Below are 13,433 nucleotides of genomic sequence, written 5' to 3'. Positions count from 1 at the left end.
CGTAGGTATATATATATATATATATATATATATATATATATATATATATATATATATATATACTTTTTCAATTATCATTAGTTTTCACTTTGCTTAAGCTAATTCAACCTTAATTCAGGTTTGAAGAAAATCAACATTAATTAATATTTGAAATAAAGAACAGAATTGAAGCTAAAAATATAAAATTTGTCAGTCAAATTTTGTCTCTGAACACTTGGTGGTAGAATTTAAAAGAATGATTTTGTCTTTTTCACTCTCCACATTTTTGTCTCTATTGTAACGTTTTTCTAGTGTTAGTGTTATTCAACATCTTGTAACTTCAATTTATTAGTAAAATTAAACTAGAGTTACTTATTATTGATATTGATACTTAATAATATTTTTTTTTCTTATTATGAAAAGGAGGAGCATGTGGATACGGAAATTTGTTTCAGAATGGTTACGGGACAGATACAGTAGCTTTAAGCTCGACATTGTTCAACAATGGTTATGCGTGCGGGGCTTGTTTCCAGATTAAATGCTACCAATCAAGTGCGTGCTACAGAAATGTAGCCTTCACCACTGTCACTGCCACCAATCTTTGTCCTCCTAATTGGTCTAAGCCCTCTGATAATGGTGGATGGTGTAACCCACCACGAGTGCATTTTGACATGGCCAAGCCTGCCTTCATGAAAATTGCACAGTGGAAAGCTGGTATCGTCCCTGTTATGTACCGCAGGTACTTCATAATACTTCTTTGTACAAAATGTATGATATTAAGTAATTAATATTTTCATTAAAATACTAATGTGTTTTGTTTGATTAACTTATAGGGTGCCATGCCAAAGGAAGGGAGGGGTTCGATTCTCTTTCCAAGGAAACGGGTACTGGCTATTGGTGTACGTGATGAATGTTGGAGGTGGAGGTGACATTTCAAGCATGATGGTGAAAGGAAGCAGAACGGGATGGATTAAAATGAGCCACAATTGGGGTGCTTCCTACCAAGCATTTGCAACACTTGGTGGTCAAGCTCTTTCTTTCAGAATTACTTCATACACCACCAAGGAGACTATTATTGCATGGAATGTTGTTCCTTCTAATTGGAACGTGGGACTCACTTATTCCGCTAGGACCAACTTCCACTGAAGAGTTCATGGCATGCGCAAGCACAACCTTTGAAACCGGTCGCTCCGTTTTATACAATATATAAACACAAACTTCAAACACTCTTTTTATTGAATTAGCCTTCTAGGTTTTATTAGTAAATAAGTGATTGTATCTGCTGCAGATGAAACTTGCACAAGCTCAGCAGGTGCTTATTGCTAGTGCAAAGAAACTGCCACCTTTTTGTTGGTTTGGCTGGCAAACTTGAAACGTTAGTCAACTTATTCTTTCCACAAGGTTGACACTTTGTAATTTTGCATTGAAAATTATAGACATTAGTGTCCTGAATGGAGTATTTTCATTGCTACAATTAGAACTATAATCCCTTATAAAAAATAAAAAAACTAGACCTATAATAAGAATAAGGATAAACTTATGGTTTTAATTTTTTGGTCTATAAGAATAAATTAATGGTTATGGATGCATTACACAACATCCACAAGCTAGAGCATTTATCTTCTAATAACGCAATGGTGTTAAAGTCAACAGGCAGCCCACTCAACTGGACATAGGAATAGGCTAGCTTGCTGACTTCACTTACCTTGAACCAACCCTTCTTCAAACAAGACATAATTGAAAGCAGTAAATTAGAATAGAAACAAGCATGACTTACCTTTGTTATTCTCACATTCCAATGGCATTTTGACCATTTTTACTGTGACTTCTTGAAGCAATAAATGGGAGCTATGTATGAGCCACATGTTGGCATTGTGAGTGGCTGGAAATCCAAACACACGCTACGTCTACTTGGAAGGCATATTAGACTCCCACACAGTAACCTTTTGCGCACTTATCCTTCTTGCAAATCTACAAAACAAAAAATCAGAAAGACCATATCCATAATTTCAATGCATATCTACCATGTAACGAGGGAGTCACAATAAAAGTGTTAACAAGCGGAACATTATGAAGTTCTCAAATAATCACAAGGGAAAGTAAGGTATAGAGGTTATCTATTGATTGCTTAAATGTAATGTCAAAAGACAGAATCACAGTTCCCGAAATCCTGGATATCAAGTCCAGAATACCGAGTTAAAGGATTGCCATGTAAATTAAGCAATGAAATCAGTATTATTACACAAATGAACTCTTTCTTAGCGTGTATATCCTCACCAAGCTTGGGTGTTGACACATAAACTTAAAATACTAGGGTTGGCAATTTGTGGATTAACACCAAAGTGAAACCTAATATACAGTCATAAACATATAAGTTGACTACTTTTGTTGTCCTTTAAATCCACAAACTGAGCTGGCAGAGTTGCCAAAAAATTAAAGCCACAATCGGAACAGTGAATGAGATCATTGACCTCGCAATCTCCTCCACCAGAAGGAAGTCTTGTCTTCCTGTGACTTAAATCCCTGTGAAGCAGGCGGTGTAAGAACATCAAGCATCGTTTCCTTCTCTCTTGGGGTCAACGGAACACCTCTAACAAGGTTCAGAGCCATGATATGAACATTAGTCTTTTGTTTATGCTTTTGATAAGCCCATATTCCAACAGCTGCACCAGCAACTATGACCTATTCAAAATCACATGTTTCTGGAATCAGCACAAATATAAACTTCACAACAAAAACAAATTACAAGTTCAAGTGCTTTCAATCCTCCGGGAAAAATGTACCGGTGATAACCATAAAGCTGCTGTCTGCATATCAAACTTTGGTGTATAGAGTACAGTCTCTCCAAAATCTTCTTCAAGCTTTTTGAAGATCTCCTTGTCACTTTTTCCAGAACGAATTTCATCTCGGATTAACTGGAAAATTGTTCAAATGCTTAGGATTTACATAACAGCAAAAAAGCTCACTTTCAAACACTGCTAGCAGACTTGGGCATTGTTCTATTGTAAAGAATTATGAGCAGAAATCTTTAATGGATGAAAAATCAGTAACTAACAAGCAATACTGTATAACTCCATAGAAGTTTTATGACAAGGGAAATCAAATCAGAGTTGGTATACCTTCCTAAGAAGAATGGCAATGTCTGCTTGAGAATCTTCAATGGATTGACTCCCACATTCGGTGCATCTCACATTGTGACTGATATTTCTTGCCCGAGCATCTACTATCAGTGTCTCTTTCACAGCATCATCCTTACTCCCCATTCAAACCTACCCACACAACTAGTAGCAATATTACTATGTAATATACATGAAGCACCAACATGGACGTTAACACTGGGTACGACATTGGCACTTAGATACCAACAATAATTTAAAAAATGAAAATGATTATATACATCTATATGAATGTCGGTGCATGTCAAACACGGACACACCTTCAATTTGAAGTATTGTTGCCACATAGATCACTATTATTCTATCTTGATCAAAAGGCAGCTACAAAATCCATTAAAACATTTTCAAGTATATAAATAAAAACTAGTAAGTGAAAATAATGGCAAATGAAGTTTTGTTTCAGCTTTGCATTTCATCGAACAGCTGCAAGTCAAAACCATGACATGGACAAAAAAAACACGGCCTAAAATGAATCATGATGGTTTAACTTCAATACGTAATGATGATGAAATTTGATAATCACGAACAATTAACAGTAATGTAGCGAAGATGAATTTTGAAAAATACGACTAACAAGCATGGACGTTTCATCCAATTCCAAGAAAAAGAAAGAAGGAAGGAAAGATGAGGTTAGACAATGAAATTAAAAGTATGCATAAACATGAAATGGATTTGTCATAGAAACTCACTGATGAGTGATGAAGAAATTACGTACGTATTCCTTCCTTCTACTTCTTCAATTCAAAGCTTTGCCTGTTGCTCACAGCCTAAAACATTCGAGTCTTTTTTTTTTTTAATATATATTTTATTTTTAGTTAAATTCATTTTTTTTATCCTTTAAAATATTTTTTGTAAACAATTTTAATTTTGAATACAAATTAATTCTTTTTTTTAATTATTATTTTTATACATGTATATAATATTATAATAATTTCTTTCACAAAAATAACAATAGATAAATTAAATGTAATTTTTTAAACTTTTAATACTTAATAATTTATATTTAATTTATGTTTTATTAAAATAATTTAAATTTTTGTAATAAATATTTTTATAATATTCAAAATATTTTTCACAAAAAATTTATTAGAGAATTTATAATTTTATCATTATAAAAATTGCAAAGATTTTATCAGAGGCTTTCTACAAACAAATATTTTATGTAGAAAAGAATTTTGGATTTATTTAGTGGATCTACAATTATCTCTCTCTGTGAGATAGAAAATAATTTAATTTCGAGACTGTTTGTTTAAAAAAAATTTGTAAAAATAATATAATATTTTATTATTTTGTTGTAATTTTAAAAAAAACAATTAAAAAACAAAATTTAAATGAAAAGTTGATTTAAATAATTTATTTTAAAATATAATTTTAAATGTTTCATCTGTTTTTTATAATTTTTTTGGATAATAAAATTTTTAAAAATAATTAAAATGAAAAATTATTTTTATAAATTCTTCATAAAATTATTTTTCAAACATTTTTAAAAAAAAATATAATTTTATCATATTAAAATATCTAATAATGAATGTTTTAATTATTAAATATCAAAATTATTATTTTTAATTAATAATAAATAAATTAAAAAATTCCACTATTTAAATAAAATAAATAAATTATTTTTATTATTATTAAAAATATAAAATATAAATTAATTTTTTAAAATCTTAAACAAACTTACCCTTTATCCCAAAAAATCTTATTCACGGCCTACAGATTATTAGATCAACCTGTTAGAATTTCACCGGAGCTTTTCTAGTTTCTCTTTTACACATTTCTATTTTTCTTTTTGTGTGTGAAAGGTTCTGGTTTTCTCTAGTGTAATGAGAATAAGATATAGTTAGTAATCCAACAAAACACACGTGCTAAACGGTATGAAATTGGATCAAAATTAGATTTCAGAGACTACTACTAGTAGTAGTTTTTATTTCATTAATTTGCAATAAAAATAAATTCAGTTTTTGTTACACTTAGTATTCTTACTTTTTTGAAGTTTGATCAACCTTATCATCAGTCTCTGCCATCAAAACCGCCTTCGCAGATAATCTGTAATCAACAAGTCCTTGCGTCAGACACAGATACACTGTCGTGTGCTTGCTCTATAATTGATTACACAAAATAAACAATTTCGTTACTCATGATATGCTTCTCTAGTTCCTTAAATCACAACATATATGCGTTTGTGGACCGAAATTATAAATAAATAAATAAATAGTATATCTAATCAAATTCATAACGGACACTTTAGTCAAAACAAAATATTTATACCCGAAAGTTATATTAATAAGTAATATTATACCGCCAGTATAATAAATCCATCACAATCATCTATATATAAGATAAAAATAAATAAATTAAACATTTTTAACAACCTAACATTGGTTATGATTGATTGAATTTTGTTTTACACTGATGTTTAAATTAAATTTTAATTTTAATACTATTAATTAATTAAAGCCTGTATTAAGAGATACTTATTGATCATTTAGGTTTGTTAAAATTAGTAGTGAAAAATTAAATAAATATCTAATATCACATTAAAATTGTCAATTCAAATTGAAATAGACAAATATCGGACATTTATCAAACACGAATGTTTTCAAGATATTTTTAAAAACATATCTGAATTTGTTTAAATAAAAAACTATTTTAAAATTAATTATTGTTTATCCAATATGTATGGAAGACCTTGTTAATACTTCTTTTAAGAAGAAATAAAGACAAAATTAAGATTTAAAAAATTATTATATTTAAACTAAATAATTAATCAAATATATTAACTTTTTCAAATATTATTTTTACTTAGAAGAGTGCACCACAATTTAATTGTAAGAAAATAAACCCTCATTTCTAGAGCACGCCTTAAAAATCTCTGTGGTTCCACTCACTATGTGAACGATGCAGCAAGTACTCCTTAAAAAGAGGTGCAAACCACATGGTGGTCTTGGCCAAGGAAGTGTGGAACAACCAATATGTTTGCAAGCCATTTATTTGTATTTTTATAAATAAAAAAATAATTGAGACCACAAATAGGATGTCTGCAACTGATGTTGTAGAGACTTATTATCTATGAAATTAATAAAAACATTATTTGCACAATTCGAATCCAACCAAAATATGATTATTTGAGGGAATCTAGTACCATGAGACATGGGACCTCGTCGACAGGGTTACAACACAATTAAGCCATCTCTAGCTGCCAGTAGGCTTTCAATTCAACCGACTAATATCAACTTTTTACTTTATTTTTTTCTAAAATAAATAAAGTTAAATAAATAATTCATCGATCTCTAAAATAAATAAAGTTAAATAAATAATTCATCGATCGCTAAAACTCAACCAATTAATTAATTTAATTAATTGACATTAACTTTAATACATGTAACTTGGGGGAATAGATACAGATACAATACAATGCCTATAGGCTATAATTGTTATGAATGAAAAATCATATGCCAAAAGAAAGAAAATAAAAATTGAAAATATGAGCTTCCTACTTTCCTTATATTATTTACATTGAAAAAGGGTTTCGGATTTTCCCCACAACGAAGAACACATAGTATAGAATAGATGAGAGAAAGGATGGGTATAAGAATTTGCGAGATTCCGTGTATAGGAGGGTTTCGTGTGTTTACAAGTTACTATGTTGGGTTCCAATCCCATCAATTGGTTCATATGTAGTAGTATCATTAGGAACTTCATGTGACCACGGAATTGGGCTCAATTTCATTGGTGGAAAGCAACATTCACAAACTTCTTGACATGGTTGTGGTAGTGTCGATGTCAAACCAATTTGCTCCTCTTGGGTCCCATTAGTGGGTCCCGAAGCCTCCTTTAGTGGACCCCAACATTCTACCTTGTTGAATTCTGGAATCTTTGAATGAAAATACACCCAAACCAATGCTTCCTGTAATTCCGGGTAGTTGTTGAATAGATTACCGTCCCCATGAACAAAAGCCTTCAATACCTAATCAAATCAAACATAGACTCATTAGAATAGCTTCTTCCTTCTTATTTTCTCATCAAACATACTCCTACACTATATATTGGTCTATACTAGTATATGAATAAAATAAACTAGTAAAAAATTTGCAAGGAAATAAATTATAAACAAAATATTCCAAAAAAATTAAGACTATTGTATTGAGATTTTAAAATTTCCATATTTGGTAATTTACAAAATTAAAAGATTAAGTTGACAAGACTCATGATTTCAATGACTACATTATTAATTAGTATACATACAAAAATAATTAACTTTTACCACAGGTAACTCTTTGCAGAAGATGAAATATCTTAGCCTAGCGAATATATCCAAAAGAAAATGGCCTCCACTAATATGACAGTGAACATGTAGAGACATCTTTCCCTTCACCTTCTTCCACTGCGCCACCACTTCATCTCTTTGCAATCTATTGTACCATCCCTGCAACTGCAATTGAATTCCCATTTTTGTAACTTTCTTTTTTATTATTCCTAAAAATCAATACTTAGTTGTTTCAACTCTGTTTTGTGATGATGAGATTCAAAATCATGATAAATACCTGAGAGTTATTTATGGTTTGAGAAATTGCCAAAGTGAGTTTTGAGGTTATGTCACTATGTGTTAACGTGTAAGTCCTTGGAAGATTTCCTGGGTGTTTGTTTTCATCAACTCCTAAGAACAAAACCTTCAATTTTGAAGCTTCAAATATTGCTGGACCAAACAACCTAGCAACCTGGTCCAAACCAATTAAAACCAAAAATATAAAAGAGTCAAATTAAAATTTAAATAAAAACCCTCTTTTATTTATTTGTTAACTGAATCTCAATAGATCGTGAATCTCAGTAGATCGTGTCAGTAAGACCACCTACCACTTACTTATTGTGGTATTGTATATTTATTTGCTAAATTAATTTAGAAAGAAGAAAAAAACACATACAGGAACAATTGATTGGTTCTTCTTCCCGATCCGTCTCCTATGTGGAAAAAGAGGTTTATGTTGAGGAGAAAACAGAGGTTTGAACTTAGAAGTGAGCAAAGGAGAAGTAGTTAGAGTATCCATGTGCCTGGAACTAGTTCCAATCTTTGTGGACTCTCAAAGAATTAAGGTTATGTGATCGTTCAAAGAAGAATTAAAAACACAGTTTTTTTTTATGAGGCTGAAGGGGCTTTTTATTATGCTTTACTCTTAATTTTGCTTTACTTTGCTTGTCACTGGTTGTGATAATTTGGAACTATAAGATTTTGGCTTGAGAATCTTCTTTAGCTTTTGCTTCTAAACTTCAACTTGAAAAATTGAAAAAAAGTAACAAGAGATTGGATTGTGTTAAGATGCGTGTTGTAATGTGTGACTTTTGGCTTAGGATTGCGGTTGCTTTAAGTAGTAGCCTTGTGGAATTGTGTATTTTGTTTGTTGTTTTAGTTTTGGCTATTTTTCTGTTGTAGTTGTGTCTCTGCCTCTTCTAGACACGTTTCTCTGAATTGAACTAACCACGTGGGTCTCGTGGCTCGTAATTTGTCTCTAATCCAGTTCTGGCAAACCATTATTTTTTGGTATAGCTGACTTTAGGTTTTTTTCTTTGTCATCAATCATTATAATGGATTATGGAGTTTTGTAACTATTTTTTTTTACTGCTAGTATGGCTATTATCTAGGATGTTCCTGAAATTGCACCTCCATTAGGTGAGAGGCGTCTCATTATACTCTTCCCTAATCCATAAATTGTAATTATGTCATAATTTGGAGCTTAATCTGTCATGGATTCTAAAAATAGAATAGAATCATTTCATATTATTTTATTCTATTTATTCTATACCGTCAATTTAAATATGAAAAATGTTAACAAATCTCTTTCAAATATTTTTTATATTAGAACTTGTGCTTAAAATTTGTTGTTTTTAATATAAAATTTCTAATTCTGATTTCATTAACTAAAGATACTTGTTAGTATAAACCATTGTATATAACTTAAAATTGAATACATTTGAGATCATATTATTCAAATTATAAGGTATAGTCTAACTAAAACAAGGAAAAACTGGGAACCCAACAAAATATCGACAACCATAAGAATTAGGAAATATTAAAAAGTCGTCTTTAATATGTTAAATCGTAGACTTTTATCATACTATCTGACTTATTCTTTACATTTAAAAAACCAAGTTAAAATCATTATCTCTTTGTCATTTCAATCCCTATAAATAACTACTTACGATTCAATTTGGAAGCCATGATTTAACGATCAAACCTACTTACATATAAAATAATGTTTTAAAGTTTTATAAGACAATTGCACTAATTTTTTTTTTTATCAAGACAAAACTATCTTTATCCGTCCTCTACATATATTGTCGGTTTGCTTCCTTGAAAAAAAACGTCTGAAGTTTGTAGTAGTATCTTTTACAAAATAAAACATTTTGTTTTCTTTCCTGACACAATAGGTAATAAATAATATATGCATAAAAAAGTGTTTGTCAATTTTTAGTTTATTTAGGTAAAAGTTAAAAACAAAAATTAAAATAACTCCCTAAAAAGTAAATCTTTAAAATGAATTAGAGATTCAAAAGATAAAACAATAAGATATAAAGAAGTCTGCATCAAATTTAGTATATTAAATACAAAAGCATCAAAAATTTAGATCCACAAGTTTCATTAAAATAAAATAGATCCAAAAAATACTACAGAAATAGGATTGGATCTCAATATTGATGTTACCATTTCCATTTTCTAAACTAAGGATGTGTTTGATTGAAAGTTTTAGAGGAAAGAAAATATTATTTTTTTAAGTATGTTGATGGAAACTTTAAGAATGAAGGAAAAATGAATAAAATCTCTCATAAATTGTTTTTGCCCTTTCTTTAACTCGAGGGAGTTAGAAAGGAGGAGAAAAATATAAGTTAAAAATTACGTAAAAGATTTTTCTACTAGTTTATATTGAGACAAACTCTATATTTTAAAATTTTGATGAAAATAAATAAATGTTAATTAAGATAGTTAATTATGATTCTAAAATGTTATGTTAATTTAATTTGTGCTTTTGAGTGAATTTAATTAAGAACATAATCAAGCAAAGCAAAGAAAAACAACTCAAAACTGAAACAAGATCATTCTGGACAAAACGGAGAACGATATTCAAATTCAAGATTAATCGTCACAACATCTTGACCAATCAATCTCCACCAGTTTAACAAAAGCCTTTGTCTCTGAATTTTATACCAATATCATCAATACATGGAGAGGAACAAATAGGATTCATCCCAGTACGAGAAGGTTATCAAATCATTAAAATAAAAGGACTCGAAATAGATCAGTTGAAACAGTTTGAAACCACTTGAATCAAACTGTCAAGAAAGTTCGATCAACTTTGATATATGTTAAGACATTACAAAGACATCCAGAAAGATTAAAACAAGAACTCCAGATTGATCATCAAATCTCCAAAAAGATCAAATTGACAATATGCATATTTTTCATTGTTTTTAATCTTATTTATCTTTAATCATTAGTTAATTTAAGGAGTTATTTGATATATTTTGTTGATTTTAACTCTTTGATTTAATGAAATATTTATGTTATTATTTCCTTGATTAAGTAGGGATTTTTCGGAGTTTTGTGTTGTTACTTTGTTTTAGTGCAGTACTGAATTTTGGTGAGAAATCAACATGACCTATGTAGAGTATTTCAGCCATATTTGGAGTTGTAGATGTTCAATTGGAGTCAAACCAAGTGAAAATGAAAGCTAAGATCCATATCTACAACTTTCATGAAGATACCGAAACCAAATTCAGTGTCAAAAGAGGAATAAAATGCAATATACGTCAGACATAAGATGATGTACGCCTGAAGCGTGCTAGCCGCGCCTGAGGCGCATTTCCAGCCGTTCAGCACTGTCCAAGCGTGCCTGGAGCGCGTTTCCTGCGCCTAGGGCGCGCAATGCGCATCAGCATTCATAAAAATGCAATTTTTCACTATTTAGGGATCTTTTTGACTCTTGGGAAGTTGAGAGACTTGTGCCCTAGCATAGATACTCAAAGACGACCGTTTCTAACATCATTGGAGCAGTTTTATCAAGAATCATTCATGAATCATTCTTGTAATTCTTCTCTAATCTCTATCTCTTTTATCTCTAAGTAACTAAACACTATTTGTTAGGGATGAGTGTAACAAGATGAAACCATTATTTTTATGATTTGATTTCTAGTTATATGAATGAGTTTATTGAATTATTTTTCTCATCTCCATGGTTAATGCTTTTTATTGCTTGATCAACATTAAAATGTTCTACGATTTGTATTTTGAAACGGAAGTGGACTTTATGAATGCTTGAGATGAGAAATTCATGAATTTGTAATCTAGACATAGGTGCAGGTCATGAAACCAATTAAATTAGTTGCAAAGCAATAATTTACAAGAGAATTTCTATACGGTAATGCTTAATTCTAATCTTAAATCTACTAAGGAATTAGGGGTTACTTTGGAATTAAAGGTTCTGTCACTAAGACATTAGGGCAAGAATAATAAAGAGAATTCAGTAATAATTCAATAAAGGAATTCAATAACTATGATCAAATTAGACACCAAGGTTGGATTCGAAGTGAAACTCATTCCTGACATTTTTCTCAATTTATAAAGGATCAATTTTACTACAGTTGTCAATTTTAAATATTATTTCAATCAACTTGGGAACTTTTTGTTCAATTTTAGTAACTAAATATAATTCAATAGTAAAACGCAATCCTTGAGTTCGACACTCGGTACTACCGTTTTATTATTACTTGCAACGATTCAGTACACTTGCTGAAACACAATCAAGTTTTTGGCGCCGTTGCCGGGGATTGCCAATTCACTATTGAATTAGTTTATACTCATAATTTGTCTAACCTTGTATGCGAGGCCAATCCTCAGCTGATCTTTTCTTTGATCCATAAAAAAAAAAAAAAAAAAAACTGCGAAAGCAAATCAAAAAGTGGTATGCTGGAATTGAATGTTTATGAGGCTGGGTTGGTTCAAGGGATGTTGCTCTCAAAACAGATAAAAGATGTTATTTGTAAGACCCTTAATTTTAAATCCTAAATTATACAATTTTAGGGTATTTTGTGGGGAATTTCTTAGACTTTTAGCCCAGTTTTGGTATTTAGTGAGTTAAATGCCAAAAATATATTTTTGGAAATTGGATTAAAATTTTTTGTCGGAGAATAATTTATTTACGTTACAAAGAATTTAATACCGGCCAGTTTTGTTAAAAATATATCGAGTTGATGAAAATTTTATTTGTCAATTGAGTTGCGACGAGAGTAGATATTTTTAACAAAAAGTGGTTTGGACAATGATGGATGAAATGGTAATTTTATGAAATATCTAGATATTTTTAGATATTTGTTATATATATAGAAAGAAAAGGAAAGGAAGGAAAAGAAGGGAATAAGAAAGGAAAACAGAAAGAAAACAGAGAACGGAGGAAAACTGAATTTTCTTCCTCCCTGCCTCGCGACCCCGTCTTCTTCTTCCATCTTTTTCTTTCATTTTCGTTGCTTGCTTTTGCTTTAAGAAAAGGAACCAAGGCTTGGTGGGTGAGAAAGCAAGAATTTCTCAACTTCATTCTTCTCATTTGATTTAAAAACGGAGAAAAACGGTGTTGGTGTTTTCAAAACCGTCAAACACAAACCTTCACTTTTCTTCTAGATCTAAGCTTCGTTTCGCGAAGAGATAGAAGGGAAAGTTGCTCACCTCCACACTACGGTGCTAGTGAATCAACTTTGGAAGCGACGTCGCGAGCGGAGATTTTATCGGAATTACTCGCGGTACCGTATTCGCTCGTTAAAGCTAACTTTAAGATAAGGGCTCCTTCCAAACTTTTTAATTTGCATTTAGGGACTTATTTGTGGTTGTATGGAAAATAAATTTGTTGGGTTTGAAGTGTAGATTTGGGGAAAATGAATTTAATGCTTTTATGGGTGAAAGTTTGGAGTGGGTTTTTGGTGAAATTGATGAGTGTTTTCGTGGAAAAGGAATTTGATTCATCTATGTGTGTTTTGAGGAAATGAAATTTGATGTGTTTGAGTGGTGGGTTGTGATGATTTGTGGTTGTCGTGTTTGACGTGTTCATAATTAATATTTATAAATTTTGAGATGTGTTTGTGTGGATTTTGTGGAAAAATGAATTGATGTGATTTGGTGTGAATTGTGGATTGAATTTGAGAATATGTCTGAGTATGTTCTGTGTGGAATTTGAAAATCATTAGAGTTAAACGAGTATTAAAAATGGGGAATCTTTTAATATCTCTGTTTACTTAATG

At 30.6% G+C, this 13,433-nt stretch overlaps 3 protein-coding genes across 7 annotated transcripts in view; 1 reads left to right on the top strand and 2 right to left on the bottom strand.

The window, feature by feature from the left end:
* Positions 1–1,453, top strand: part of LOC101510981 (PGR5-like protein 1A, chloroplastic) — a 5,620-nt gene extending 4,167 nt beyond the window's left edge. The window contains exons 10-11 of the mRNA XM_027337565.2: positions 403–718; positions 813–1,453. Coding sequence (XP_027193366.1) covers positions 403–718; positions 813–1,125 — 629 coding nt within the window. The 3' untranslated portion in view covers positions 1,126–1,453. The remainder of the gene's footprint in view (positions 1–402; positions 719–812) is intronic.
* On the bottom strand, positions 1,425–4,001 carry LOC101509687 (cytochrome c-type biogenesis CcmH-like mitochondrial protein). 5 transcript variants are annotated; one of them, XM_012719005.3, is made up of 5 exons: positions 3,871–4,001; positions 3,099–3,248; positions 2,763–2,894; positions 2,451–2,661; positions 1,425–1,950 (listed from the first exon to the last, which is right to left on the bottom strand). In XM_012719005.3, exons 2-5 carry the CDS (start codon positions 3,240–3,242, stop codon positions 1,934–1,936), a joined length of 504 nt encoding a protein of 167 aa, XP_012574459.2. In that variant the 5' UTR covers positions 3,243–3,248; positions 3,871–4,001; the 3' UTR covers positions 1,425–1,933. The 5 variants fall into 5 exon arrangements, with proteins under 5 accessions (XP_012574459.2, XP_027193367.1, XP_012574458.2 ...); XM_027337566.2 differs by having other exon boundaries at positions 3,845–3,999; XM_012719004.3 differs by having other exon boundaries at positions 3,099–3,260; positions 3,845–3,953.
* Positions 4,002–6,484: 2,483 nt separating this feature from the next.
* On the bottom strand, positions 6,485–8,534 carry LOC101509366 (protein STAY-GREEN, chloroplastic-like). The gene is made up of 4 exons (XM_004511561.4): positions 8,078–8,534; positions 7,700–7,873; positions 7,420–7,587; positions 6,485–7,122 (listed from the first exon to the last, which is right to left on the bottom strand). Exons 1-4 carry the CDS (start codon positions 8,198–8,200, stop codon positions 6,787–6,789), a joined length of 801 nt encoding a protein of 266 aa, XP_004511618.1. The 5' UTR covers positions 8,201–8,534; the 3' UTR covers positions 6,485–6,786.
* Positions 8,535–13,433: the final 4,899 nt, after the last annotated feature.

The sequence above is a fragment of the Cicer arietinum genome, chromosome 8 (assembly GCF_000331145.2).
Source record: "Cicer arietinum cultivar CDC Frontier isolate Library 1 chromosome 8, Cicar.CDCFrontier_v2.0, whole genome shotgun sequence".
Classification (NCBI taxonomy): Eukaryota; Viridiplantae; Streptophyta; class Magnoliopsida; order Fabales; family Fabaceae; genus Cicer; species Cicer arietinum.
Note: the sequence above shows the minus strand (reverse complement) of the source record. Positions and strands in the feature narration are given on the sequence as shown.

Coding starts and splice junctions, on each gene's coding strand:
- LOC101509687 (XM_012719005.3), bottom strand. CDS start 3,242: ATGGGGAGTAAGGATGATGCTGTGAAAGAGACACTGATAGTAGATGCT. Junction 2,895..3,098: donor TTGCCATTCTTCTTAGGAAG/GTATACCAACTC, acceptor ACAATTTTCCAG/TTAATCCGAGATGAAATTCG. Junction 2,662..2,762: donor CAGCTTTATGGTTATCACCG/GTACATTTTTCC, acceptor GATTTTGAATAG/GTCATAGTTGCTGGTGCAGC.
- LOC101509366 (XM_004511561.4), bottom strand. CDS start 8,200: ATGGATACTCTAACTACTTCTCCTTTGCTCACTTCTAAGTTCAAACCT. Junction 7,588..7,699: donor AAACCATAAATAACTCTCAG/GTATTTATCATG, acceptor ATTCAATTGCAG/TTGCAGGGATGGTACAATAG. Junction 7,123..7,419: donor TCTGCAAAGAGTTACCTGTG/GTAAAAGTTAAT, acceptor TGATTTGATTAG/GTATTGAAGGCTTTTGTTCA.